The sequence below is a fragment of the Salvelinus namaycush genome, chromosome 39 (assembly GCF_016432855.1).
Source record: "Salvelinus namaycush isolate Seneca chromosome 39, SaNama_1.0, whole genome shotgun sequence".
Taxonomy (NCBI): Eukaryota; Metazoa; Chordata; class Actinopteri; order Salmoniformes; family Salmonidae; genus Salvelinus; species Salvelinus namaycush.
Window position 1 is genome coordinate 19,886,178 of NC_052345.1, and position 27,373 is coordinate 19,913,550.

A 27,373-nucleotide genomic window follows, 5' to 3' on the forward strand; every position below is an offset into this window, starting at 1 on the left:
AGGTGGAACACCTTCCCACAAACGAGATGGACAAGCCAGCACAGGTGTAACACATACTGACTAACGAGGTGACACCAATCAGTGCGCCCTACGTGCTAACGAGCTATATGCACGAAAGTTCAACCTCAAAACATAAATGGGAAAACGAAAGACTAACACCTTAATTAAGAGAATGCTCACCACCAACAGAAAACAACTTCCATTTCACATTATAATCAACTACAATGCTTCACCTTCACCAATATAAACATGGTGTCTACTGGCTGTCAACAATTAAAAACAAGAAAAATAACGTGTATTTTTCTCTTCCTAAAACTCACTAGCTTCTATAACTCTCGTCCCCTTGGAACGAGCCCAAACAAAACTAATCTCTAATACGGAAAGTCAAAATAATTTGTGATCCATGGAACGCAATGGCTAAACACAAAACACAAATCTTTTTGACTGCCCAACCTTGAGACAATCAGAAACCAAGTTGTCCTCACCATGGACACAAGCACCAAAAACGCTGTTGTTTTGACAAGTAGCAATAAATCACTGATATCGATTAGGGGTTAAATCAGGTTGTACTTGCTGTTGAAACTAACAACTAAAAAAACACATGGAAATGGGAGATATCATTTAGCTCACTGGTTAGAGGACAACCTGCAGAAGACAGTCAGCTACATTTTGGAGTGATGCATTTAAATGTAGGGGTCGCTAAACAAAGGAACACAACACTTATTTGTCATCACTCATCGATATCATGTTGAAATAAATTGTGCCGAGAGGGAGATGAGGTTGTACGTCCTGTTTAAAACTAACAGCTCAAAAACCACACAGAACCTGGGAATAATGTGTACATCCCTGGTTAGAGGACAATTTGTAGAAAACAGATCGCTACATTCTGAAGTGCTGCATTTTGATTCAAGTGGGTCACTAACGTGGTAAGTGGAACACAACTCTTTTCTTGTTAGTCACTTTTTGTTAAATATCATAAATAGTACTCTTTCAATTCAGAGCCTGGATTTTTCTCCTCTGAGGCTAATATCCATATCATGCTGAAATCAATAGAACAGGGGACAAACGTTTAGGGTTCTACATTGTGACATCATTAAAATACTCCTACTACAATGTTAAAACATTCTACATTGTGACATAATTTCATTGATATCATGAAACAACTCCTTCATGTATGCATTTTTTGATGTTTGATCAGAGATCTTTTATCAGAGTATCTATTGTCACACTGATCACAGCTATAAGGTTTCTCTCCTGTGTGTGTTCTCTGGTGCACTGTCAGCTCTCCAGATTGACCAAATCTCTTCCCACATTGATCACAGCTGTAAGATTTCTCTCCTGTGTGTGTTCTCTGGTGTGATACCAGATGGCCAGATCTACCAAAACTCTTCCCACATTGACCACAGCTATAAGGTTTTTCTCCTGTGTGTATTCTCTGGTGCACTGTCAGCTCTCCAGATCCACCAAAACTCTTCCCACATTGACCACAGCTATAAGGTTTCTCTCCTGTGTGTGTTCTCTGGTGTAGAGTCAGATTGCCAGGTGTAGTAAAACTCTTCCCACATTGATCACAGCTATAAGGTTTCTCCCCTGTGTGTGTTCTCTGGTGTAGAGTCAGAGAGCCAGATGTAGTACATCTCTTCCCACATTGATCACAGCTATAAGGTTTCTCTCCTGTGTGTATTCTCTGGTGCACTGTCAGCTCTCCAGATCGACCAAAAGTCTTCCCACATTGATCACAGCTATAGGATTTCTCTCCTGTGTGTGTTCTCTGGTGTTGAGTCAGATGACAAGATTGACCAAAACTCTTCCCACATTGACCACAGCTATAAGGTTTCTCTCCTGTGTGTGTTCTCTGGTGTATAGTCAGAGTGCTAGATGCAGCAAAACTCTTCCCACATTGACCACAGCTATACGATTTCTCTCCTGTGTGTGTTTTCTGGTGCACTGTCAGCTCTCCAGATCTACCAAAACTCTTCCCACATTGATCACAGCTATAAGGTTTCTCTCCTGTGTGTATTCTCTGGTGTTGTGTCAACTGGCCAGATTGACCAAAACTCTTCCCACATTGAACACAGCTATAAGGTTTCTCTCCTGTGTGTATTCTCTGGTGTTTAGTCAGCTGGCCAGATTGACCAAAACTCCTCCCACATTGAACACAGCTATAAGGCTTCTCTTCTGTGTGTGTTCTCTGATGAATTTTAATGCCAGATGAGGTGAATCTCTTCCCACAGTCAGAGCAGCAGTGAGTTCTCTTCCCTGTGGATCTCTGCAGGTGTTTCTTGAGGTGTTCTGGTCTGGAGGGACTCTTCTCTGCCTCGTCAGCATCATGAGGTTGTTGAGGCTCCCCAGAGGATCCACGATAGTCCCGTATCTCTCCTGTGTGAACAACAAATTCAGACGATTAAAGGCCCACAACAGCGGTAATCCACTGTAAAAGGTGATGCCAACAGCATAGCCATGATGTTGTACAACAATTGACGTCTGTAATGAATGTTAAAATTATTTGACAATTGTCTTATGAGCAACAAGTCATATTTTGTCTTGTTTTCACATTAGTAGTAACATCTAAGATTGTCGGCTAGAAATAAGATATTCATGTTGTTGAAACTCTAAGCAGTGTGCCAGACGACTTTTGGTCTCCAATATAGGTCCCTTTCTGTGTTTGCTAAAATTGCGGCACAAGGGCAATTTGATTGCAGAAACTCCTCACTGCTAATGAAGAAACCGATAGTTATGGATGTACTATATCTGCCTTGAGCAAAAATGGTTAGCAAAGATTTTAGTTTTTCACAATGTATTCCGAATGTGAATGGGGGAAAACTCAGGGGAGTAACCCCCATTTCCAGGTTGCTTATGAGTGCATTTCACACTACTTTGGATTATAATTGTAAGGCTCGTTTGAATGTCCTGTGTAATATAATGTTTGCTACAGTATTAAGAATTGTGTAATTATTGAAGAACCGCGTTATTGACAGTATCTATTTGGGTGTTGTCAATAAAGTTAAGATTTTATTTTAAAAGTTTTTTTATTTTTTATTTCACCTTTATTTAACCATGTAGGCCAGTCAAGAACAAGTTCTCATTTACAACAGCGACCTGGCCAAGATAAAGCAAAGCAGTATGACAAAAAAACAGAGTTACACGTGGGATAAACAAACGTACAGTCAATAACACAATAGAAAAATCTATATACAGTGTGTGCAAATGGAGTACGGAGGTAAGGCAATAAATAGGCCGTAGTAGCAAAGTAATTACAATTTAGCAAATTAACACTGGAGTGATAGATGTGCAGATGATGATGTGCAAGTAGAAATACTAGTGTGCAAAAGAGCAAAAAAAGTAAATAAAAACATGGGGATGAGGTAGGCAGTTGGATGAGCTATTTACAGATGGGCTGTGTACAGCTGCAGCGATCGGTAAGCTGCTCAGATAGCTGATGCTTAAAGTTAGTGAGGGAGATATAAGTCTCCAACTTCAGCGATTTTTGCAGTTCGTTCCAGTCATTGGCAGCAGAGAACTGGAAGGAAAGGCGGCCAAAGAGGTGTTGGCTTTGGGGATGACCAGTGAGATATACCTCCTAGAGCGCGTGCTATGGGTGGGTGTTGCTATGGTGACCAGTGAGCTGAGTTAAGGGGGAGCTTTCCCCAGCAAAGACTTATAGATGACCTGGAGCCAGTGGGTTTGGCGACGAATATGTAGTGAGGGCCAGCCATTCTAAGTCAGAACCGTCCAGAGTAGTGATGCTAGTCGGGCGTGCGGGTGCGGGCAGCGATCGGTTAAAAGGCATGCATTTAGTGGTACTTGCGTTTAAGAGCAGTTGGAGGCCACAGAAGGAGTGTTATATGACATTGAAGCTTGTTTGGAGGTTTGTTAACACAGTGTCCAAAGAAGGGTCAGGTGTATACAGAATGGTGTCGTCTGCATAGGAGGTGGATCAAAGAATCACCCCAGCAAGAGCGACATCATTGATATACACAGAGAAAAAAGTCGGCCCGAGAATTGAACTCTGTGGCACCCCCATAGAGACTGCCAGAGGTCCAGACAACAGGCCCTCCAATTTGACACACTGAACTCTATCAGAGAAGTAGTTGGTGAACCAGGCAAGGCAATCATTTGAGAAACCAACCATTAATCTACACACAATAGAATCCTCATTAATCTACACACAACAGAATCCTCAATAATCACACAATAATGAAAAAGTGAAAACAGGTTAAAAAAAAGAAACTTATTTGCATAAGTATTCAGACCCTTTGCTATGAGACTCGAAATTGCTTTCAGGTGCATCTTGTTTCCATTAATAATCCTTGAGATGTATCTACAACTTGTTCAGAGTCCACATGTGGTAAATTCAATTGATTGGATATGATTTGGAAGGCAAACACCTGTCTATATATGGTCCCACAGTTGACAGTGCATGGCAGAGCAAACACCAAGCAATGAGGTCAAAGGAATTGTCCGTAGAGCTCCAAGACAGGAGTGTGTCGAGGCCTAGATCTGGGGAAAGGTTCCCCCAAAAAATCTGCAGCATTGAAGGTCCCCAAGAACACAGTGGCCTCCATCATTCTTAAATGGAATAATCTTCCTAGAGCTGGTCACCCGGCCAAACTGAGCGATTGGGGGAGAAGGGCCTTGGTCACGGAGTTGACCAAAAACCTGATGGTCCCTCTGACAGAGCTCCAAAGTTCCTCTGTGGAGATGGGAGAACCTTCCAGAAGGACAACCATCTCTGCAGTACTCCACCAATCAGACATTTCTGGGAGAGTGGCCAGATGGAAACCACTCCTCAGTAAAAGGCACATGACAGACCACATGGAGTTTGACAAAAGGCACCTTAAGGACTCTAAAACCATGAGAAACAAGATTCTCTGGTCTGATGAAACCAAGATGGAACTCTTTGGCCTGAATGCCAAGAGTCACGTCTGGAGGAAACCTGGCACCATCCCTACGGTGAAGCATGTTGGTGGCAGCATCATGCTGTGGGGATGTTTTTCAGCAGCAGGGAGTGGGAGACTAGTCAGGATCGAGGGAAATATTAATGGAGCAAAGTGCAGAGAGATCCTTGATGAAAGACCTGCTCCAGAGCGCTCAGGACCTCAGACTGGGGCAAAGGTTCACCGTCCAACAGGGCAACGACCTTAAGCACACAACCAAGACAACGCAGGAGTGGCTTCGGGACAAGTCTCTGAATGTCCTTGAGTGACATAGCCAGAGCCCAGACTTGAGCCCGATCTAACATCTCTGGAGACCTGAAAATAGCTGTGCAGTGATGTTCCCCATCCAACCTGACAGAGCTAGAGAGGATCTGCAGAGAAGGATGGGAGAAACTCCCCAAATGCAGGTCTGCTAAATTAAAGAGGAAAAATAATAATTTTATAAATTTTAGCTTTAAACAAAATGTGGAAAAATTCAAGGGGTCTGAATACTTTCCGAATGCACTGTATACAGCAACACCTCCCCCATAAGCATTCCTGTCTTTTCTGTAGATGTTATATCCCTGTATTGCTACTGCTGTATGAAAGGAATTATCTCAGTGAGTTTCAGAGATGAACAGTACAGTGCATTCCAAATTCAATAGGCAGGCAAGTAAACAAAATCGTTTTCAAATAAAAACTATTCCAGAAAATGTCAACGCGTATATAACACCCGTCCAAGAGACTGTCGACCAATCGCGCTCACATTGTCATGCTGTGACACACAGTTCCTAAGCTAATTCTCACTAAATCCCTTTTTAAAGTCAGGGTATGAGTCGAGAAACATGCCTATTTTCCTTGAAAGTACGTAATGTCACGATTGCAAAGCTATACGATATTACAGAGAACAAGTTAATTATCTCTAATTATCTCTGAAAATATTTGTATTGTTGTGCTTCTTGTTCACAGAGGGTAATTCATGCCAATGTTATTTTCTTTAAGATGTTAATACGAATCTAAAAGAGTTTCCAATATCCTCATTTCTTAAAGTATTTCTGGTGATAGCAAGTGATAGTGACACAAAAGCTAGGTCTATTTGAAACATTGCCATCCCATGGCAGCATTTACCAGCCACCAGGTTCAGAAGCTTTAAAACCACAAACATATTTAAAACCCAATTCTATTTTTGCCCAAAGTTAAGATATAAATTATTCAAACTGAACATAATATTATTATTTAATATAAATTATTTAAGGCTATTTTAGTTTGAGTGAAAGATAGTTTTGGAATAGTTTTCATTTTTCAAACAGGTTTGTTATTTTATTTCAGTTTACTAAATAGTTTCCCCCTAATTATTTTTTCTATAATAAGCATGGAGGTTTCCCCTATCAACCAGTCATAGGTTCTGGTGACAAAGCGCCTCGTAACCTAGCTGGGAATGGGACAAACGGAACCCTTCTGTGGTAACAGACAGGGGCGATTTGTAATCAAATCTAATTCCCAGGAATGGGGTTCATATGAACCACAGAGACTGTGTGTGGAATAATAACATGGCCGTGTCCAACCCTGCTTGTTCCCTCGACTCCACTACCAACCGCCAATCTCCAACAGGGCCCTTAACCTGTATCACTAGACACCTCATAGTGTGCTACAGGTAGGAATCAGCAATGAATCCCAATAATGAGACACCTCTGGGGAGGGGTGTCAGCAACATTTAAAAAAAAATATATATATATAGTGTTTTATGACAAACCGTTTTTTACAAATCCGTCAAGACACCAACTTAGACTTTACTGTGAAATGCTTTACTTACAAGCCCTTAACCAACAGTGCAGTTCAAGAAGAAGAGAACGTTTACCAAGTAGACTAAAATAAAAAGTAATAATAAAAAGTAACAAAATGAGAATAACAATAACGAGGCTATATACAGGGGGCACCGGTACCGAGTCAGTGTGGAGGCTATATACAGGGGGCACCGGTACCGAGTCAGTGTGCGGGGTTACAGGCTAGTTGAGGTAATCTGTACATGAAGGTGGGGGCGTAGTGACTATGCACAGGTAACAAACAACCAGCAAGTAGCAGCAGTGCACAAAAGGGAGGGGGTGGGGGAGGTCAATGTAAATTGTCCGGTGGTGATTTTACAAATTGTTCAGCAGTCTTATGGCTTGGGGGTAGAAGCTGTTGAGGAGGCTTTTGGTTCTAGACTTGGTGCTGCGGTACCACTTGCCATGCGGTAGCAGAGAAAACAGTCTATAACTTGGGTGACTGGAGTCTCTGACAATTTTGTGGGCTTTCCTCTGACACTGCCTATTATATAGGTCCTGGATGGCAGGAAGCTTGGCCACAGGATGTACTGGGCCGTTCGCACTACCCTCTGTAGCGCCTTAGGGTCAGATGGCGAGCAGTTGCCATTCCAGGCGGTGATGCAACCGGTCAGGATGCTCTCGGTATTACCTTTTGAGGATCTGGGGACCCATGCCAAATCTTTTCAATCTCCTGAGGGGGAAAAGGTTTCGTTGTGCCCTCTTCATGACTGTCTTGGTATATACCCACGTGGGTGATTGAAAGATGAACTCAGGTCCACACTCCAGTCCAGTTGACAGTGGTAATGCAGTGGTAATGCACCTTAAAGTTGGTTTCCAACCACCATATAAAGTCCAAAGAAGAAAAAGAAGCCTGAAGGAAGGAGAAATTACAAGAAACTAATTTGGTTTACCTTTTGGGTGATCGCGACTGGTTACCTATTTTGATGTGATATGCAAGTAGTGTGAAATTATTCTGAATTGATATGAAAATACAGCGATTTATGTTTCTAGAAATGTATCGCAATTGAGAATGGATAATTTGACTATTTTATCTGCCAGAGCCAGTCTACCTCTGAAAACAACAAAGTCCTTGGACCTTGAGGAGTAACGGGGGCAGCAATCAGCAGTAGAAACAATAACAAAGCGTACTCCCTGCCTGTTTTGGTAAAAAGCTGAGGGATGGGGCTGGAGAAATGCAACCATCCATGATACAAACATTATAGTTTTAACCATGTTTTGAGGATATAGAGTGTTCGTTTATATTTACTGACAAACATTGGAGTAAAAACAAGCTTATATTTTGGGTTCTGATGGGGTACGATAGTTGAACTAAGCTCACGAGGCATTTACAAGTAAATTCTTCAAGAAAAAGATGGGTACATATCATTAATGTATAAGTCCCAAAATGGATTTAACAACTGCTGATTACCCCTAAGACTACATATTGGGCTAATCTAATAGGAGATATTGAGGACTACAGTATTTCAGGCATCGTCATTGGATGCATTTGATCAATTGTTAACATTTTGTTGATGGTCCACTCTTGATGTTCTACACGTTACAGTGAAGCTTCAGCCATTCCTACAGATCAACATTAAAGCGTAGAACCCCTTTACTGCATATTGGTTCAACGACTGCAGAGACGGTACTTACTGGTGTTAAACAGATCTCCAACCTCCTCTTCTTCTTCCAATGTGATAGTCATCTCCCCCTCCTCTTTCACTCCAAAAACGGCATCCTCCTCTTCTTTTACTGTAATATCCTCCTCCTCTTTCACTCTGAACGGGTCTGCCTCTTCTTTCACTGTAACGTCTTTCTCTTCGTCTTTCACAGTAACAGCCTCACCCTCTACTTGTTTTTGTATTGTAACATCCATCTCTTCCTCCTCCTCTTTGACGAAAGCTTCTTTCTCCGTCCAGCAGACCACCTCTTCTTTATCAGGAGGTGAGTAACTTAGTGAACTCATGGTCGGGGATGTTAGCTAGCTAGCATTAGCGACTAGCCTAGTTCAAAGCTAACTTAGCAAACAAGCTAGCTGACAAACAACGTAAATATATAATTAAATGGGCCAACAAGTACATACGACAGAAGTGTGTTTAATACACAGCGACTAATATACACCAAAACAGTGTAAAGAGCGTGAATGTTGTAGCTATGTTTGCTAGAAAGCTACGGAGGTGTCTGACTAGCTGTTGTTGTTGAAGGAGCGTCCCGTCCACTAGATTATACGTCACACTGGCAGCATCGCCTGAAACGAAAATACGCACATCGCCATCTGCTGACTGGAGTGGTTAACGCAGTTGAGGAACCAAAAGTTTATATTCATTTATTTCATAAAGGTTTAATAATATATTAAGTCGTTCAAAGAGAAGCATGTGTTGATTGATTCGTGTTTAATGAGTGAGAGTTTAAAACAAACGTTACACCCACTACACATTTGCATTGAACCATACTTCTGACATGGATCATTTTGACCCCAGAGGCATATCTTTTATCATAGCCAAAATGTGGTTTATTCAATTCTTCATGACTTTGTCAATCAACTTGTTCTTAATAAATCTAAATCATGGAGTAGAGTTTCTGTATCAAAATGGACTTTTAACAAATTCAAATCCTTTGGAGTAATTTTGACCCCAGTCAACAGCATCTTCGATAAATAGGACGTTTATTTACAATCAAAGTCACATTGTATTGGTCACATACACGTGTTTAGCAGATGTTATTGCAGGTGTAGTGAAATGCTTCTATTTCTAGCTCCGGACAGTTAAGTAATATCTAACAAGAACACCAGAAATGTCACTTAAATAGAAGAGGGAACTAACAAAGAGTCACTGACAAAAACCACAACTAAACATGTGGGGTTTTAGAAGGGGTTCTGAAAGACACTATGGGGGTGTCCACTGAAAGTTGACTCGTAACAACAACTGGGAACCTGAAAGACACCCACCATGAGACCCACTAAAACTGCCCAAGAAGAGGAAAACAAAAGAAAAACCCACACCAAACTTAAAGACAGAAAGCAAACCAAAAAGGTAGCGCAACTAGTGTTGACTCTCCACATCTATCAAGACAACTAGAGCACTGGGCCAGACACTCTTAAATAGAACCTGGACCAGCTCAGGTGAAACACCTTCCCACCAATGAGATGGACAAGCCAGCACAGGTGTAACACATACTGACTAACGAGGTGACACCAATCAGTGCGTCCTACGTGCTAACGAGCTATACTTGCTAACGAGCTATATGGACGAGTCCAACCTCAAAACATAAATGGAAAAACCAAAGCCTGTAACACCTTCCCCCTTAAGACAACAAATATATGCTATATTTTTTTGCACAAGTTTGCTCACCACCAACAGAAAACAATTTCTATTTCACATTATAATCAACTACAATGCTTCACCAATATAAACATGGTGTCTACTGGCTGTCAACAACTAAAAATAGGGCAAAAAAAACTCTTATCTTCTAGAACTCTCATCTAACTAAAATGTATGTACAGTATTTTTTGCCCTTCTTCCTAAAACACACTAGCTTCTAGAACTCTCGTCCCCTTGGAACGAGCCCAAACAAAACTCATCTCCAATACAGGAAAAACGTGCAGTCAAAATAAATTGTGATCCATGGCAACTCACTGGCTAAACGCAAAACACTAAACTTTTTGACTGCCCACCCTTGAGGCAATCAGCAACCAAGTTGTCCTTACCACGGACATGACTGATTTCAAGAGGAAACTCCTGCAATATCCGTAGTAACTTTCCATCTCACTGCAGAGCTTCTCTCTTTTCAGGGTTCACTAGATAGGCATGTTGTTGGATGTCATGCGCTAGTACATTTGGGTTGGCACATCTGAGAATTAACCCTGCTATTATAAAAGCAGGGCAACAACGTCAATATAATTGTCCCAAAAAATGGTCAGCTGGTTGTATAAATAATTATGAATACTAAATGTTTCATGAAATGTAAATATGAAATATTTGATTGCATAGTCTTATTTTCAACGTCTTTTCAATTACATGTTGCTAGGTGGGATAGCCCAACGTCAAAACACAGTTTTAACGTGTCTAAATCAATAACCAATATGCCGAAACAGTTTCTGATATATTGAAAACCTAAACAAAAAATGTGCTATGTACACAAACATCTGCCACAATAATCACATTACTTGTATTTTTTTAACAAGCACCTTATAAACTGCACAAGCACCAGAAACGCTGTTGTTTTTACAAGTAGCAATAAATCACTGATATCGATTAGGGGGGAAATCAGGTTGTTCGTGCTGTTGAAACTAACACAACTAAACAAAAAGACATGGAAATGGGAGATATCTTTTACCTCACTGGTTAGAGGACAACCTGCAGAAGACAGTCAGCTACATTTTGGAGTGCTGCATTTAAATTTAGCGGTCACTAAACAAAGGAACGCAACACTTATTTGTCATAACTCATCGATATCATGTTGAAATCAATTGTGCCGAGAGGAGGGAGATGAGGTTGCACGTCCTGTTAAAACTAACAGCTCAAAACCCACACAGAATCTGGGAGTAATGTGTACATCACTGGTTAGAGGACAATTTGTAGAAAACAGGTGGCTACATTTTGAAGTGTTGCATTTTGATTCAAGTGGGTCACCAACATGATAAGTGTAACACAGCTCTTTTTGTGTTAGTCACTTTTTGTTAAATCACATAAATAGTACTCTTTCAATTCAGAGCCTGGATTTTTCCCCTGAGGCTAATATCCATATCACGCTGAAATCAATTGAATGGGGCAAACGTTTAGGCTTCTACATTGTGAAATTCCTTCAAATACTCATACTACAATGTTAAAACATTCTACATTGTGACATCATTAAAATACTCCTACTACAATGTTAAAACATTCTACATTGTGACATTTTTTCATTGATATCATGAAATAACTCCTTCATGTATGTATTTTCTGATGTTTGATCAGAGATCTTTCATCAAAGTATCTCTTGTCACACTGAACACAGCTATGAGGTTTTTCTCCTGTGTGTGTTCTCTTGTGTAGAGTCAGAGAGCCAGATCTACCAAAACACTTCCCACATTGACCACAGCTATACGGTTTCTCTCCTGTGTGTGTTCTCTGGTGCACTGTCAGATCTCTAGATATACTAAAACTCTTCCCACATTGACCACAGCTACAAGGTTTCTCTCCTGTGTGGATTCTCTGATGAATTTTAATGCCTGATGAGGAGGTGAATCTCTTCCCACAGTCAGAGCAGCAGTGAGTTCTCTTCCCTGTGGGTCTCTGCGGGTGTTTCTTTAGGTGTTTTGATATGGAGAGACTCTTCTCTACCTCGTCAGCATCATGAGGTTGTTGAGGCTCCCCAGAGGATCCAGGATAGTCCCGTATCTCTCCTGTGTGAACAACAAAGTCAGACAGATGATTAAAGGCCCACAACAGCAGTAATCCACTGTAAAAATGATGCCAACAGCGTAGCCATGATGTTGTACAACAATTGACGTCTGTAATGAATGTTACAATTATTTGACAATTGTCTTAAAATGAGCAACAATAGTTATATTTTGTCTTGTTTTCACATTAGTAGTGACATCGATGAATGTAGACTAGAAATAAGTTATTCATGTTGTTGAAACTCTAAGCAGTGTGCCAGACGACTTTTGGTCTCCAATATAGGCCCCTTTGTGTTTCCTAAAATTGCGGCACGAGGGCAATTTGATTGCATAAACTCCTCCCCGCTAATGAGGAAACCGATAGTTATGGATGTACTATATCTGCCTGGAGCAAAAATGGTGAGCAAAGATTTTAGTTTTTCACAATGTATTCTGAATGTGAATGGGGGAAACTCAGGGGAGTAACCTCCATTTCCAGGTTGCTTATGAGTGCATTTCACACTACTTTGGATTATAATTGTAAGGCTCGTTTGAATGTCCTGCTTAATATAATGTTTGTGTCATCATCGCAAATCAATCGCTTTGTACTTTTAAAAAAAACCTTCAACCAGTAAAATGCTCTTTGGCTAGCTTTTCCATCAGCCTGACAATGAGGGATTGTACACGGTTTGCCAAATTGGCCCGTAACGTCACCTAACAACAAATAAAGGAAAATAGCTCTGTGTGTTGTACAATAGCCTATCCATCAAGGAACAGTTCTCTACACATTATGACCAAAGTAGGGATGTTGGATCCAACGTGGAGCACGGCATAACTGTCTTTACCAGAGTAATGAATGAAGAAGCACTTTGGTTGTTGTTGCATGTCTTGATGTTTGTCATGCGACTGTCATTCAGAAATGAGGAATGATTTTGTGACTAAAATAAAGTATACGATATTTTTTTATTTAACCTTTATTTAACCAGGTCGGCAAGTTGAGAACAAGTTCTCAATTACAGCGGGGCAAAAAAGTATTTTGTCAGCCACCAATTGTGCAAGTTCTCCCACTTAAAAAGATGAGAGAGGCCTGTAATTTTCATCATAGGTACACTTCAACTATGACAGACAAAATGAGAAAAAAAATCCTGAAAATCACATTGTAGGATTTTTAATGAATTTATTAGCAAATTATGGTGGAAAATAAATTCTTTGGGCTGCAAGCCCGAGGCCGGCCACAATATGACAACAGCCACTTCAAGTGCAGGGCGCGAAATTCAAAATATATTTTTTTGAAATATTTAACTTTCACACATTAACAAGTCCAATTGTAACGGTCGTCCTAGGGATTGGACCAAAGCGCAGCGTGGACATAATTATGTTTATTAAAGTAAAGACAAAAACACGAAAATACTTCAACAAACTAAAAAAAACTAATAAACGATGTAGACAGACCTGACTTGAGAACTTACAATAGACGAAGAACGCACGAACAGGAACAGACTACATACATGAACGACAAAACGAAACAGTCCCGTGTGGTAGACATATGGACACGGAAGACAACCACCCACAAACAAACAGTGTGAACAGCCTACCTTTACATGGTTCTCAATCAGAGGAAACGTCAAACACCTGTCCCTGATTGAGAACCATATAAGGCTAATTACCAACGACCTAAACATAGAAACACATAACATAGAATGCCCACCCCAACTCACGCCCTGACCAACTAAACACATACAAAAATAACAGAAAACAGGTCAGGAACGTGACACCAATACAGCAAATGAAAGGTACACATCTTGTGAATCCAGCCAACATGTCCGATTTTTAAAATGTTTTACAGCGAAAACAGCACGTATATTTATGTTAGCTCACAGACATTTTTCACAGCACAGGTAGCATGCACAAAGCCAACCTAACTAACCAAGAACCAACCAAACTAACCAACAAACAACTTCATCAGATGACAGTCTTATAACATGTTATTCAATAAATCTATGTTTTGTTCGAAAAATGTGCATATTTCAGGTATAAATCATAGTTTACATTGCAGCTACAATCAGAAATTGCACCGAAAGCAGACAGGATAATTACAGACACCAACGTCTGTCACAATTCCGATGGTGGAAATGAAGGAGTCAAGTGCAGAGAGCAGGGTAATCTCAATCAAGTGGATTTATTATTTCACCCAGAAATAATCTCATAAACGGCGACGCCACACAAACAACGGGCGCGTCAAAATACTGTCCAACATAAATAGGACTGAAATCCACTATACAAAACACCACCAACACAAACAGAAAAACAAGCCCGCACAAAAGTCGGCGGGCCAACTGGGTTTAAATACCCCCTACCCTAAACACAAAACAGGTGATACCAATTAGACAAACTCAAAAGAAAACAGAAAAGGGGATCGGTGGCAGCTAGTAGACCGGAGACGACGACCGCCGAGCGCCGCCCCAACGGGAAGAGGCACCATCCTCAGCGGGATTCGTAACAGTACCCCCCTCCCGACGCGCGGCTCCCGCAGCGCGCCGACCCCGGCCTCGAGGACGACCCGGAGGGCGAGGAGCAGGGCGATCCGGATGGAGGCGGTGAAAGTCCTTCAAGAGGGACGGATCCAAAATGTCCCCCACCGGTACCCAGCATCTCTCCTCCGGACCGTACCCCTCCCAGTCCACGAGGTACTGCAGGCCCCTCACCCGGCGTCTTGAGTCCAGAATGGCTCGTATCCTATACGCCGGGGACCCCTCAATGTCGAGAGGGGTAGGAGGGACCTCCGGTACCTCACCTTCCTGCAGGGGACCAGCTACCACCGGCCTGAGGAGAGACACATGAAACGAGGGGTTAATACGATAGTAAGAGGGAAGTTGTAACCTATAACACACCTCGTTTATCCTCCTCAGGACTTTAAATGGCCCCACACACTGCGGCCACAGCTTCCGGCAGGGCAGGCGGAGGGGCAGGTTTCGGGCCGAGAGCCAGACCCTGTCCCCTGGTACAAACACAGGGGCCTCACTGCGGTGGCGGTCAGCGCTCCTCTTCTGCCGTTCACTGGCCTGCCTGAGAGAGTCCTGGACCGCTCGCCAGGTCTCTCTAGAGCGCTGTACCCACTCCTCCACCGCAGGAGCGTCGGTCTGGCTCTGATGCCACGGAGCCAGGACCGGCTGGTACCCCAGTACACATTCGAAGGGCGACATGTTCGTTGATGAGTGGCGGAGTGAGTTCTGGGCCAACTCCGCCCACGGGACGTACCTTGCCCACTCTCCTGGCCGGTCCTGGCAATACGACCTCAGAAACCTACCCACTTCCTGGTTCACTCTTTCCACCTGCCCATTACTTTCGGGGTGATACCCAGAGGTGAGGCTGACCGAGACCCCCAGACGCTCCATAAACGACCTCCACACCCGGGACGTGAACTGGGGACCTCGATCAGATACGATGTCCTCCGGCACCCCGTAATGCCGGAAGACGTGGGTAAATAGAGCCTCCGCAGTCTGTAGGGCCGTAGGGAGACCAGGCAATGGGAGGAGACGACAGGACTTAGAGAACCGATCCACAACGACCAGAACGGTAGTGTTCCCCTGAGATGGAGGAAGATCAGTCAAAAAATCTACCGAGAGATGAGACCATGGCCGTTGTGGAACCGGAAGGGGTTGTAACTTCCCTCTCGGTAGGTGCCTAGGAGCCTTACTCTGAGCGCATACCGAGCAGGAGGAGACATAGAGTCTCACGTCCTTAGCCAAGGTGGGCCACCAGTATTTCCCCCTAAGACCCCGCACTGTCCTCTCAATCCCCGGATGACCCGAAGAAGGTAGTGTGTGAGCCCACCGAATCAATCGATCACGGACACCAAGCGGTACGTACCTAAGGCCAGTCGGACACTGGGACGGCACAGGTTCTACCCTCAACGCCCGCTCGATGTCCGCGTCCACCTCCCATACCACCGGGGCCACCAGACATGAGGCGGGAAGGATGGGAGTCGGATCGATGGGCCGGTCATCCGTGTCATAGAGACGAGACAGCGCGTCGGCCTTAGTGTTGAGGGAACCTGGTCGGTAAGAGATCGTGAATCTAAAACGAGTAAAGAACATGGCCCACCTCGCCTGACGCGGATTCAGTCTCCTCGCCTCTCGGATATACTCCAGATTGCGGTGGTCAGTCCAGATGAGAAAAGGGTACTTAGCCCCCTCAAGCCAGTGTCTCCACACCTTCAGAGCTTTTACCATAGCTAGTAGCTCCCTGTCCCCCACATCATAGTTCCGCTCCGCCGGAACCAGCTTCTTAGAAGAGAAAGCACAGGGACGGAGCTTCGGTGGCGTGCCCGAGCGCTGTGATAGCACGGCTCCAACACCAGCCTCGGACGCATCCACCTCCACTATGAACGCTAATGAAGGGTCCGGATGCGCCAACACGGGAGCCTCAGTAAACCGTGCCTTCAACTGGTTGAAGGCTCCCTCTGCCTCGGCCGACCACCATAGACGCACCGGCCCCCCCTTCAGCAGCACGGCGTTAACGCGGTCACTCTCCATCACCACCCCTGAGGTGGAAATGCGATAACCCAGGAAGGAAACGGCTTGTTTGGAGAACACACATTTCTCAGCCTTGACGTATAGGTCATGCTCCAGCAGCCGCCCAAGGACCCTGCGCACCAGGGAGACATGCGCGGCGCGTGTGGCAGAATAGATCAAGATGTCATCAATATACACTACCACACCCTGCCCGTGCAAGTCCCTGAGAATCTCATCTACAAAGGATTGGAAGACGGCTGGAGCATTCTTTAACCCATACGGCATGACGAGGTACTCATAGTGGCCTGATGTGGTACTAAACGCTGTTTTCCACTCGTCTCCTCCCCGAATACGCACCAGATTATACGCGCTCCTGAGGTCCAGTTTTGTGAAAAAACGTGCTCCGTGGAATGATTCCACCGCCGTAGCGATGAGAGGTAGCGGATAACTAAATCCCACTGTGATAGAATTTAGACCTCGATAATCAATGCACGGACGCAGACCTCCCTCCTTCTTTCTCACAAAAAAGAAACTCGAGGAGGCGGGTGACATGGAGGGCCGAATGAACCCCTGTCTCAGAGTTTCCGTGACATGTGTCTCCATAGCCAACGTCTCCTCCTGTGACAATGGGTACACATGACTCCTGGGAAGTGCAGCGTTCTCCTGGAGGTTTATCACGCAATCCCACCGTCGATGAGGTGGTAATTTGGTCGCTTTCTTCTTACTAAAAGCGATAGCCAAATCGGCATATTCTGGGGGAATGCGCACAGTGGAAACCTGGTCTGGACTCTCCACCGATGTGGCACCGATGGAAACTCCCACACACCTACCTGAACACTCATCTGACCACCCCTGAAGAGCTCCCTGTCTCCAGGAAATGAGGGGATTGTGAATGGCTAGCCAGGGAACCCCCAACACCACCGGAAACCCAGGTGAATCAATAAGGTAGAAACTAATCTGCTCCCTATGATCCCCCTGCGTTACCATGTCCAGCGGAATCGTGGCCTCCCTGATCAGCCCTGACCCTAACGGTCGCCTATCTAAGGAGTGCACAGGGAAAGGTGGATCTATCTGCACCAGCGGAATACCCAACTTACGGGCGAGTCCGCGATCCATAAAACTCCCAGCTGCGCCTGAGTCTACTAGCGCCTTATGCTGGAGAGAGGGGAAAAACGCAAGGGAAAAAATAACCAAAAACATGTGACCGACAGGAAGCTCTGGGTGAGTCTTGTGCCTACTCACCTGGGGTGACTGAGAAGTATTCCGCCTGCCATCTCTACTCCCAGAGGCGCTCCTCCAGCACCGGTCCGAAGTGTGTCCTCTTCGGCCACAATAGGTGCAAGAGAAGCCACCTCCTCCGGCCCCCCTAGATGCAGCCCCTCCCAACTCCATCGGAGTTGGAGCGGGAGGGCTGGGAGGTGGAACTGACAGGACCCCCTCTGAACGCCCGCGGGCAGCTAGCAGGTTGTCCAGTCGTATTGACATGTCAATGAGCTCATCGAGGGAGAGTGTAGTGTCTCGACAAGCTAGCTCCCGACGGACGTCCTCCCGAAGGCTACATCGGTAATGGTCCATCAGGGCCCTGTCATTCCACCCCGCACCAGCAGCCAAGGTCCGGAACTCCAATGCGAAGTCTTGCGCACTCCTCGTCTCCTGTCTGAGGTGGAACAGTCGCTCACCCACCGCTCGGCCCTCCTGAGGGTGGTCAAATACGGCCCGAAAGCGGCGGGTGAACTCTGGGTAGTGGTCTCGAACCGAGTCTGGGCCGTTCCAGACCGCGTTAGCCCATTCCAGGGCTCTACCCGTCAGACAGGAGATGAGGAGGCTAACACTCTCCTCTCCAGAGGGAGTCGGATGAACGGTGGCCAAGTAGAGCTCCAACTGGAGCAAAAACCCCTGGCACCCAGCCACCGCTCCGTCGTACTCCCTTGGGAGCGCGAGACGCAACGCGCCTGAACCAGATGCTGACGTTGAAGGAGTAGGTTGCGACGTCTGTGAAGGAGCTGGTGTAGATGTCGGGATACCACTCCTCTCCCATCGCTCCATCCTCTCCATCATCATGTCCATCGCCGACCCAATCCGATGGAGAACGGCGGTGTGATGAAGGACACGCTCCTCCATCGATGGAAGAGGGGTGGTTGCTGCTTCTGCTGACTCCATGGCTGGTGCGGGCTTCTGTCACAATTTCGATGGTGGAAATGAAGGAGTCAGGTGCAGAGAGCAGGGTAATCTCAATCAAGTGGATTTATTATTTCACCCAGAAATAATCTCATAAACGGCGACGCCACACAAACAACGGGCGCGTCAAAATACTGTCCAACATAAATAGGACTGAAATCCACTATACAAAACACCACCAACACAAACAGAAAAACAAGCCCGCACAAAAGTCGGCGGGCCAACTGGGTTTAAATACCCCCTACCCTAAACACAAAACAGGTGATACCAATTAGACAAACTCAAAAGAAAACAGAAAAGGGGATCGGTGGCAGCTAGTAGACCGGAGACGACGACCGCCGAGCGCCGCCCGAACGGGAAGAGGCACCATCCTCGGCGGGATTCGTAACAACGTCAAATACCTAAATACTCATCATAAAACATTTCTGAAAAATACATAGTGTACAGAAAATGAAAGACAAGCATCTTGTGAATCCAGCAAATATTTCCGATTTCTTAAGTGTTTTACAGCGAAAACACAATATAGCGTTATATTAGCTTACCACAATAGCCAGAAACACAAGCCATTCTCCAGTAGCAAAAGTTAGCGATCGTAACAAACCAGCAAAAGATATATAATTTTTGACTAACCTTGATAAGCTTCATCAGATGACAGTCCTATAACATCAGGTTATACATACACTTATGTTTTGTTTGAAAATGTGCATATTTAGAGCTGAAATCAGTGGTCATACATTGTGCTAACGTAGCATCTTTTTCCCACAACGTCCGGATATTTTTCTGACACTTTTTCTGACACACATATTCTGACCAAATAACTATTCATAAACATAACTAAAAAATACATGTTGTATAGGAAATGATAGATACACTAGTTCTTAATGCAATCGCCGTGTTAGAATTCTAAAAATAACTTCATTACGACATCCAGCTTAGGTATAGCGAGAGACTACCCAAAAGCTGGGCGCAAACGACTAGCACAACATGTTTGACAGATATATGAAATAGCATCATAAAATGGGTCCTACTTTTGCTGATCTTTCATCAGAATGTTGTACAAGGGGTCCTTTGTCGGGAACAATCGTTGTTTGGATTTAGAACGGCCTTTTTCCCTCTCGATTTAGCAAGCACACTTGTCAAGTGGCGCGAATCTCTCCATCGTCAACAAACTCAGAGAACGGAACACGGCAAAACTCCCGAAAAAATGTCAATAATCTGATTAAACTATATTGAAAAAACATACTGTACGATGATATTGTCACATGTATCAAATAAAATCAAAGCCGGAGATATTAGTCGTCCATAACGACAGCTTATCAGAAGGCAAATCCAGGTCCCTTGACGCGCTCTCCAGAAAACAGGAAACTGGTGACACGTCATACAAAGAGCATTTATTCGAGCCCAGATCAAGTTACACACTCAATTTCTTCTCTCAATGCTTGTCGACATCTAGTGGAAGACGTATGAAGTGCATCTAAACTAATAAATATCAAGGACTTTAATGGGCAGGCCCTAGAAGAGAGCATCAATTTCAGATTTTACACTTCCTGTCAGGAAGTTTGCTGCAAAAGGAGTTCTGTTTTACTCACAGATATAATTCAAATGGTTTTAGAAACTAGAGAGTGTTTTCTATCCAATAGTAATAATAATATGCATATTGTACGAGCAAGAATGGAGTACAAGGCCGTTTGAAATGGGCACCTTTTATCCGGCTACTCAATACTGCCCCTGCAGCCCAAACAGGAAAAGTATTTGGTCACCAACAAACAAGCAGGATTTCTGGCTCTCACAGACCTGTAACTTCTTCTTTAAGAGGCTCCTCTGTCCTCCACTCGTTACCTGTATTAATGGCACCTGTTTGAACTTGTTATCAGTATAAAAGACACCTGTCCACAACCTCAAACAGTCACACTCCAAACTCCACTATGGCCAAGACCAAAGAGCTGTCAAAGGACACCAGAAACAAAATTGTAGACCTGCACCAGGCTGGGAAGACTGAATCTGCAATAGGTAAGCAGCTTGGTTTGAAGAAATCAACTGTGGGAGCAATTATTAGGAAATAGTAGACATACAAGACCACTGATAATCTCCCTCGATCTGGGGCTTCACGCAAGATCTCACCCCGTGGGGTCAAAATGATCACAAGAACGGTGAGCAAAAATCCCAGAACCACACGGGGGAACCTAGTGAATGACTTGCAGAGAGCTGGGACCAAAGTAACAAAGCAGGAAGTTGGATGGGCTATTTACAGATGGGCTGTGTACAGCTGCAGCGATCAGTAAGCTGCTCAGATAGCTGATGCTTAAAGTTAGTGAGGGAGATATAAGTCTCCAACTTCAGCGATTTTTGCAATTCGTTCCAGTCATTGGCAGCAGAGAACTGGAAGGAAAGGTGGCCAAAGGAGGTGTTGGCTTTGGGGATGACCAGTGAGATATAACTCCTGAAGTGCGTGCTATGGGTGGGCGTTGCTATGGTTACCAGTGAGCTGAGTTAAGGCGGAGCTTTACCTAGCAAAGACTTGTAGATGACCTGGAGCCAGTGGGTTTGGCGACGAATATGTAGCGAGGGCCAGCCGACAAGAGCATACAGGTCGCAGTGGTGCGTGGTATATGGGGCTTTAGTGACAAAATGGATGGCACTGTGATAGACTGCATCCAGTTTGCTGAGTAGAGTGGTAGAGGCTATTTTGTAAATGACATCGCCGAAGTTAAGGATCGGTAGGATAGTCAGTTTTACGAGGGTATGTTTGGCAGCGTGAGTGAAGGAGGCTTTGTTGCGAAATAGGATGCCGGTTCTAGATTTAATTTTGGATTGGACATGCTAAATATTAGTCTGGAAGGAGAGTTTACAGTCTAACCAGACACCTAGGTATTGTAGTTGTCCACATATTCTAAAACAGAATCGTCCAGAGTAGTGGTGCTAGTCGGGCGGGTGTGGGGATTGACCGGTTGTTATTATCGGCTGTTGAGTCTGCCGATAAGAATACGGTGATTGACAAAGTCGAAAGCCTTGGCCAGGTCGATGAAGACGGCTGCACAGTACTGTCTTTAATCGATGGCGGTTATGATATCGTTTAGTACCTTGAGCGTGGCTGAGGTGCACCCGTGACCAGCTCGGAAACCGGATTGCACAGAGGAGAAGGTACGGTGGGATTAGAAATGGTCAGTGATCTGTTTGTTAACTTGGCTTTCGAAGACTTTAGAAAGGCAGGGCAGGATGGATATAGGTCTGTAATAGTTTGGGTCTAGAGTGTCACCCCTTTAGAAGAGGGGGATGACCGCGTCAGCTTTCCAATCTTTAGGAATCTCAGACGATACGAGAGGTTGAACAGACTAGTAATAGGGGTAGCCACAATGGCAGCAGATAATTTTAGAAAGAGAGGTTCCAGATTGTCTAACCCAGCTGATTTGTACGGGTCCAGGTCTTGCAGCTCTTTCAGAACATCAGCTATCTGGATTTGGGTGAAGGAGAAACTGGCGAGGCTTGGGCAAGTAGCTGCGGGGGGTGCGGAGCTGTTGGCCGGGGTTGGGGTAGCCAGCTGGTCCAGGTTCTATTTAAGAGTGTCTGGCCAGCCGTAGAGAAATGCTTATTGAAATTCTCGATTATCGTGGAGTTATCGGTGGTGACAGTGTTTCCTAGCCTCAGTGCAGTGGGCAGCTGGGATGAGGTGCTCTTATTCTCCATGGACTTTACAGTGTCCCAGAACTTTTTAGAGTTAGAGCTACAGGATGCAAATTTTTGTTTGAAAAAGCTAGCCTTTGCTTTCCTAACTGACTGTGTATTGGTTCCTGACTTCTCTGAAAAGATGCATATCGCGGGGACTATTCGATGCTAGTGCCGTACGCCACAGGATGTTTTTGTGCTGGTCGAGGGCAGTCAGGTCTGGAGTGAACCAAGGGCTATATCTGTTCTTAGTTCTACATTTTTTGAAAGGGGCATGCTTATTTAAGGTGGTGAGGAAATTACTTTTAAAGAACAACCAGGCATCCTCTACTGACGGGATGAGGTCAAAATCCTTCCAGGATACCCGGGCCAGGTCGATTAGAAAGGCCTGCTTGCAGAAGTGCTTTTGGGAGCGTTTGACAGTGATTAGGGGTGGTCGTTTGACCGCGGACCCATAACGGATGCAGGCAACGATCGCTGAGATCCTGATTGAAAACAGCAGAGGTGTATTTGGAGGGCAAGTTGGTCAGGATAATATCTATGAGGGTGCCCATGGTTACGGATTTAAGGTTGTACCTGGTGGGTTCCTTGATAATTTGTGTGAGATTGAGGGCATCTAGCTTGGATTGTAGGACGGCCAGGGTGTTAAGCATATCTCAGGTTAGGTCACCTAATAGAACGAACTCTGAAGATAGATAGGGGGCAATCAATTCACATATGGTGTCCAGGGCACAGCTGGGAGCTGAGGGGTGTCTATAACAGGCGGCAACAGTGAGAGACTTATTTCTGGAGAGATTCATTTTTAAAATTAGAAGGTGTTTGGGCATGGACCTGGAAAGTATGACAGAACTTTGCAGGCCATCTCTGCAGTAGATTGCAACTCCTCTCTTTTTGACAGTTCTATCTTGACGGAATATGTTGTGGTTGAGGATAGAAATTTCAGGATTTTTGGTTGCCTTCCTAAGCCAGGATTCAGACACGGCAAGGACATTAAGGTTGGCGGAGTGTGCTAAAGCAGTGAGTAAAACAAACTTAGGGAGTAGGCTTCTGATGTTATCATGCATGAAACTACGCTAGCCCGGAGAAGCGCCTGGCTCGAGGCTAACTGGTGCTAGCTTCGGGACAAGGGCGTCATCGACGTCCTGCAAAGGCCGGTTGAGGGCACATCGGACGGAATTACGTCGGCAGACCAGTCGTGATGGATCGGCGGGGCTCCGTGTTGACAAAGGGTCTAGGCCAATTGGCAAAAGAGGTATTGTAGCTGGAGTAATTTTGTTTGCTAGCTGGGAAATGCACCGGGCTCGAGGCTAACTGGTGATAGCTTCGGGACAAGGGCGTTAGCCACTATAGCCACTCTGGTGCAAAGGTCCAGAGCTTACGGCAGGAATCCGGTGATGTAGTGGCTTTTAGTCGTCTTAGTGAAGAGTCTGGGAGGCATCAGCTGTGTAGCCGAGTGATCATAGGGTCCACTGAGCAGGCCGGGAGATGGGCCTGGCTCAAGGCTAGCTTCGAGGCTGGGCCACTCGGTAGCAGCTAGCCAGCTGCAATTATCCGGTGTAATGGTCCAGAGCTTACGGCAGGAATACGGTGATGTAGTGGAGAAAAACAGTCTGGTATCCTCATTGTTGATATTGCACTGTGCAGACTGGCAGGTATTATCCAGGCTAAAAGCGGCTGGTGTCTGAGCTAAAAAGGTAAAGGCCACTAGCAGTGGCTAACAATGACTAAATAGCTATTAGCTAATTAGCTGGTTAGCTTCTGATGGCTAGCTGCTGATTGAGGTTCTAGCTATAAGGTCTAAAAAAAATAGCAGATCTGTATCATAATGGGTGAGGCGGGTTGCCGGAAGGTATATTTAATTTAAACATGGAAAAAGAGATTGAAATATTTTGCAATATATACAAAAAATGACGGAAAAAAACAACAAATACGTCATACTGCTACGCCATCTTGGAATGCAAGGTGACTCGGTTAAAAAACATTGGATATAGCAAACTCTGATGATTTAGTAGTTCTGTGCCTATGAAAACTGTTTTCCCAGCGTAACATAAGGAGCCACTAAATGATACGTAGTTCAAGTGCATTTCAGAATACAAAAAAACTGTCCCACAGCAAGATCCCTTATTTAAGTTGAAGTTCATCATATAACAAGGGTAACATTATGACTATAACTACTGTTCCCTGAAGGAGGGAAACTAGGTACAACATACTATTAAATTCACGCCTCGCTGGAAGCCCCGCCTTCCACAGGTGATGAGCGTGAGGCTCGGGTTATTCCTTAAATTTAATACCGCTCTTCACCGACCCAGGAAGGAGTGGGGCCAAACAGGTGTTGCACCTCATTTCCCTCCTTCAGGGAACAGTAATTATAGTGTTAGGTTCTAATTTTTCAGAGTAAATAACTAACAGACACTAGAGAAGCTTAACCAAGTTTAATTCTTCCCAAAGGGTCGTTACAGCCGTAGTTCAGACAAAAACATGTGCTCACCATCACAAGTATATATATACCCCACTTTGGACACTCCTCCTTCTCTCCAATCCTTACATCTTCTGGGTCGACAGGAAGAGGGTAACAGGATACTAAACCCTTATTACTCCCTTCAGGGGATCTGACCTGACCTCAACCCCTCCTTCGCCTAATCCATAGATGTCCATCCGCTTCCCCTATAGCAATCCTGTGATCTCCTCCCGTCCACCCAGCACATTCCACAGCCACTCTGTCTTTCTACAGATCTCACTCATTTATATACTGCATCTGATCTATCATGTCTTTACTATCTCAATGTTCAAAGTTTAGCCCGAATCCAACAGTCATAAAGTTGCACTCCCTTTCAGTCGGTCAACTTCGGTAAAACATACTATGGGAAAATACAATCATTCCCCATGCCGACCCAAACGGATACTAAATGAAACGGCCCCTGGCAGACCACCCAGACCTTACTTCGCAAGATTTGTCAATTTATTAATTGTATTTTGTTTGAAACACTCCTGTCAATGTTGAGTAAGGACGCACGCCTTATTCTGCCCTTGAGTTGCGTTCCCATGCAAAACTAGACAGATAGCTAACAACTAAGTCTTCAATAAAACTCCCAAGGCGTGACTTTTCTTGAATGAATATATTGAAAACGTTTATGTTGTAAAACTGCAAAACACAGAAAATAATATACTTTAGTATTCAATTCACACCGACATACTGTAGCTATACATTATACATTTGTAGTTGCATGAATACAAAGCACGTGCTACAGTACCATGCATCTGGCATGATGCCAAACCATATAGCTAATTGCTTTCTCATAATGGTAATTGACTAACTCCTTTCATTACTCTAATAATGTACAACCGTCTATGTAGAATAACAAAGCATATTACACTAGAAACAGTAACAAAAATACAGTATTGTATATTTTACAATTCGTTTGCATGACGCACGAGCAAAGTAATACAGCTAACATCATACATGAAAGGCATTGCAATTTGTGTGAGTAAATGCAACCAACCAACATTGATATGTAAGAAACTCTATCAATAACAAGATTATCATCATTAGCTAAATGCTTGAATCAAACTTACAAACAAATATTTTCCAAGGCTGAAGCGTGACAAGAAATAACTACACTGAAAGACCTGCACCGTAGCGTTGTTTTTAGCTGCTTCTATGCGTGCAGAACGAATTCTCTACTTCCTGTTTGCGTACAGTCTAAGTACCAGAAAGCTCCACTAGGGGGCAAATAACACCATGGAACACAATGAAAATCCATCTTAACCATTGTTATAAAATAATCTGTTACCTTCTAACAGGATGGCAGCACACTCCCCGCCTGGTATAATGAAATTGTGCCACTATGAAATAAAACATATCAAGAAACAAATAATGTCCTTTCTATTTGTATCTTTTGTCTCTAGGATGCTTCAGAAAGAAGAACAACAATCTCTGAGATTGGTCTCAGAAACACTTTAGCAGCTCCTTGCTTGACAATTTTTAGTTCTACCTTCCTAACCTTTTTGTCGGTACTGGGAAAGGTTTTGACCACAAGCCCGACTGGCCAGTCATTTCTGTGTGCCTGACTGTCTTTCAATAAGACAACGTCTCCCACTTTTACATTTGGCTTTTCTGCTGTCCATTTTCTGCGTCTCTGCAGCGTTGTCAGGTACTCCTGTCTCCACCTTTTCCAAAAGGTGTCAGCGAGACACTGGACTTGCTTCCACTTTTTTCCATGAAGGTCGTTCATGCTGAAGTATCCAGAAGGGGCTGAGGTAGCGCTGGTCTTCTGTGTCAGTAACATTGAGTGTACTTTGTTTAGGGAACTCTTTTCCTTTTTCAAGGCATTTGAATTCCTCCCTGAAGGCTTCATGTTGCACACAGTGAAGGATTGCTGTTTTGGCTTGTGACAACTCACTTGTACCGCATGGTTTATTACAGTCATGCCAGCCTCTGCAGCTGGTGTTGTCCGCACCTTCGTGGAAGGATCTGGCAACATGAATGAGTCGTGCTGTGGCTCGATTGAGAGCTTTCCAGCTTGAGAACCTCTCAAAGCGATGAGAGCCGAGTTGAGCTCCAGAAACCTTAGGGGCGAAGACAGTGACGTCTGGTCGAATCTCTGCATCTGCGTGAGGCTCTACAAGGTCAAATTTTATGTTCTCAGGCTCACTTGAGTTTGTTTGGGTCAGGAAAGGTGGTCCTGAGAAATAACTGGTGTACTTTAAGAGCGCAGCAAGTATAGGCCTGGTTGCATGGTCTGCTGGATTGCTGTCAGTGTTTACATAACACCACTGATCTGGATGGGTAGACTTCCTGATGCGAGTTACCCTATTGGCAACATACACATAGAATCTTTTGGTGACATTGTGGATGTAACCGAGAACTATCTTACTGTCTGTGTAGAACTTGGCCGCATTTACATCAATGTCAATTTCGTCTCTGATCAGTTCATACAT

The 27,373-nt window shown here is 44.4% G+C and overlaps 1 protein-coding gene across 1 annotated transcript; it reads right to left on the minus strand.

Moving 5' to 3' along the window:
- Window positions 1-1,168: 1,168 nt before the first annotated feature.
- Window positions 1,169-27,373, minus strand: LOC120032745 (zinc finger protein 260-like). Its single transcript, XM_038978931.1, has 4 exons — window positions 27,245-27,373; window positions 26,836-27,054; window positions 11,651-11,994; window positions 1,169-2,261 (listed from the first exon to the last, which is right to left on the minus strand). The coding sequence occupies exons 1-4, from the start codon at window positions 27,371-27,373 to the stop codon at window positions 1,169-1,171; spliced, it is 1,785 nt and encodes a 594-aa protein (XP_038834859.1).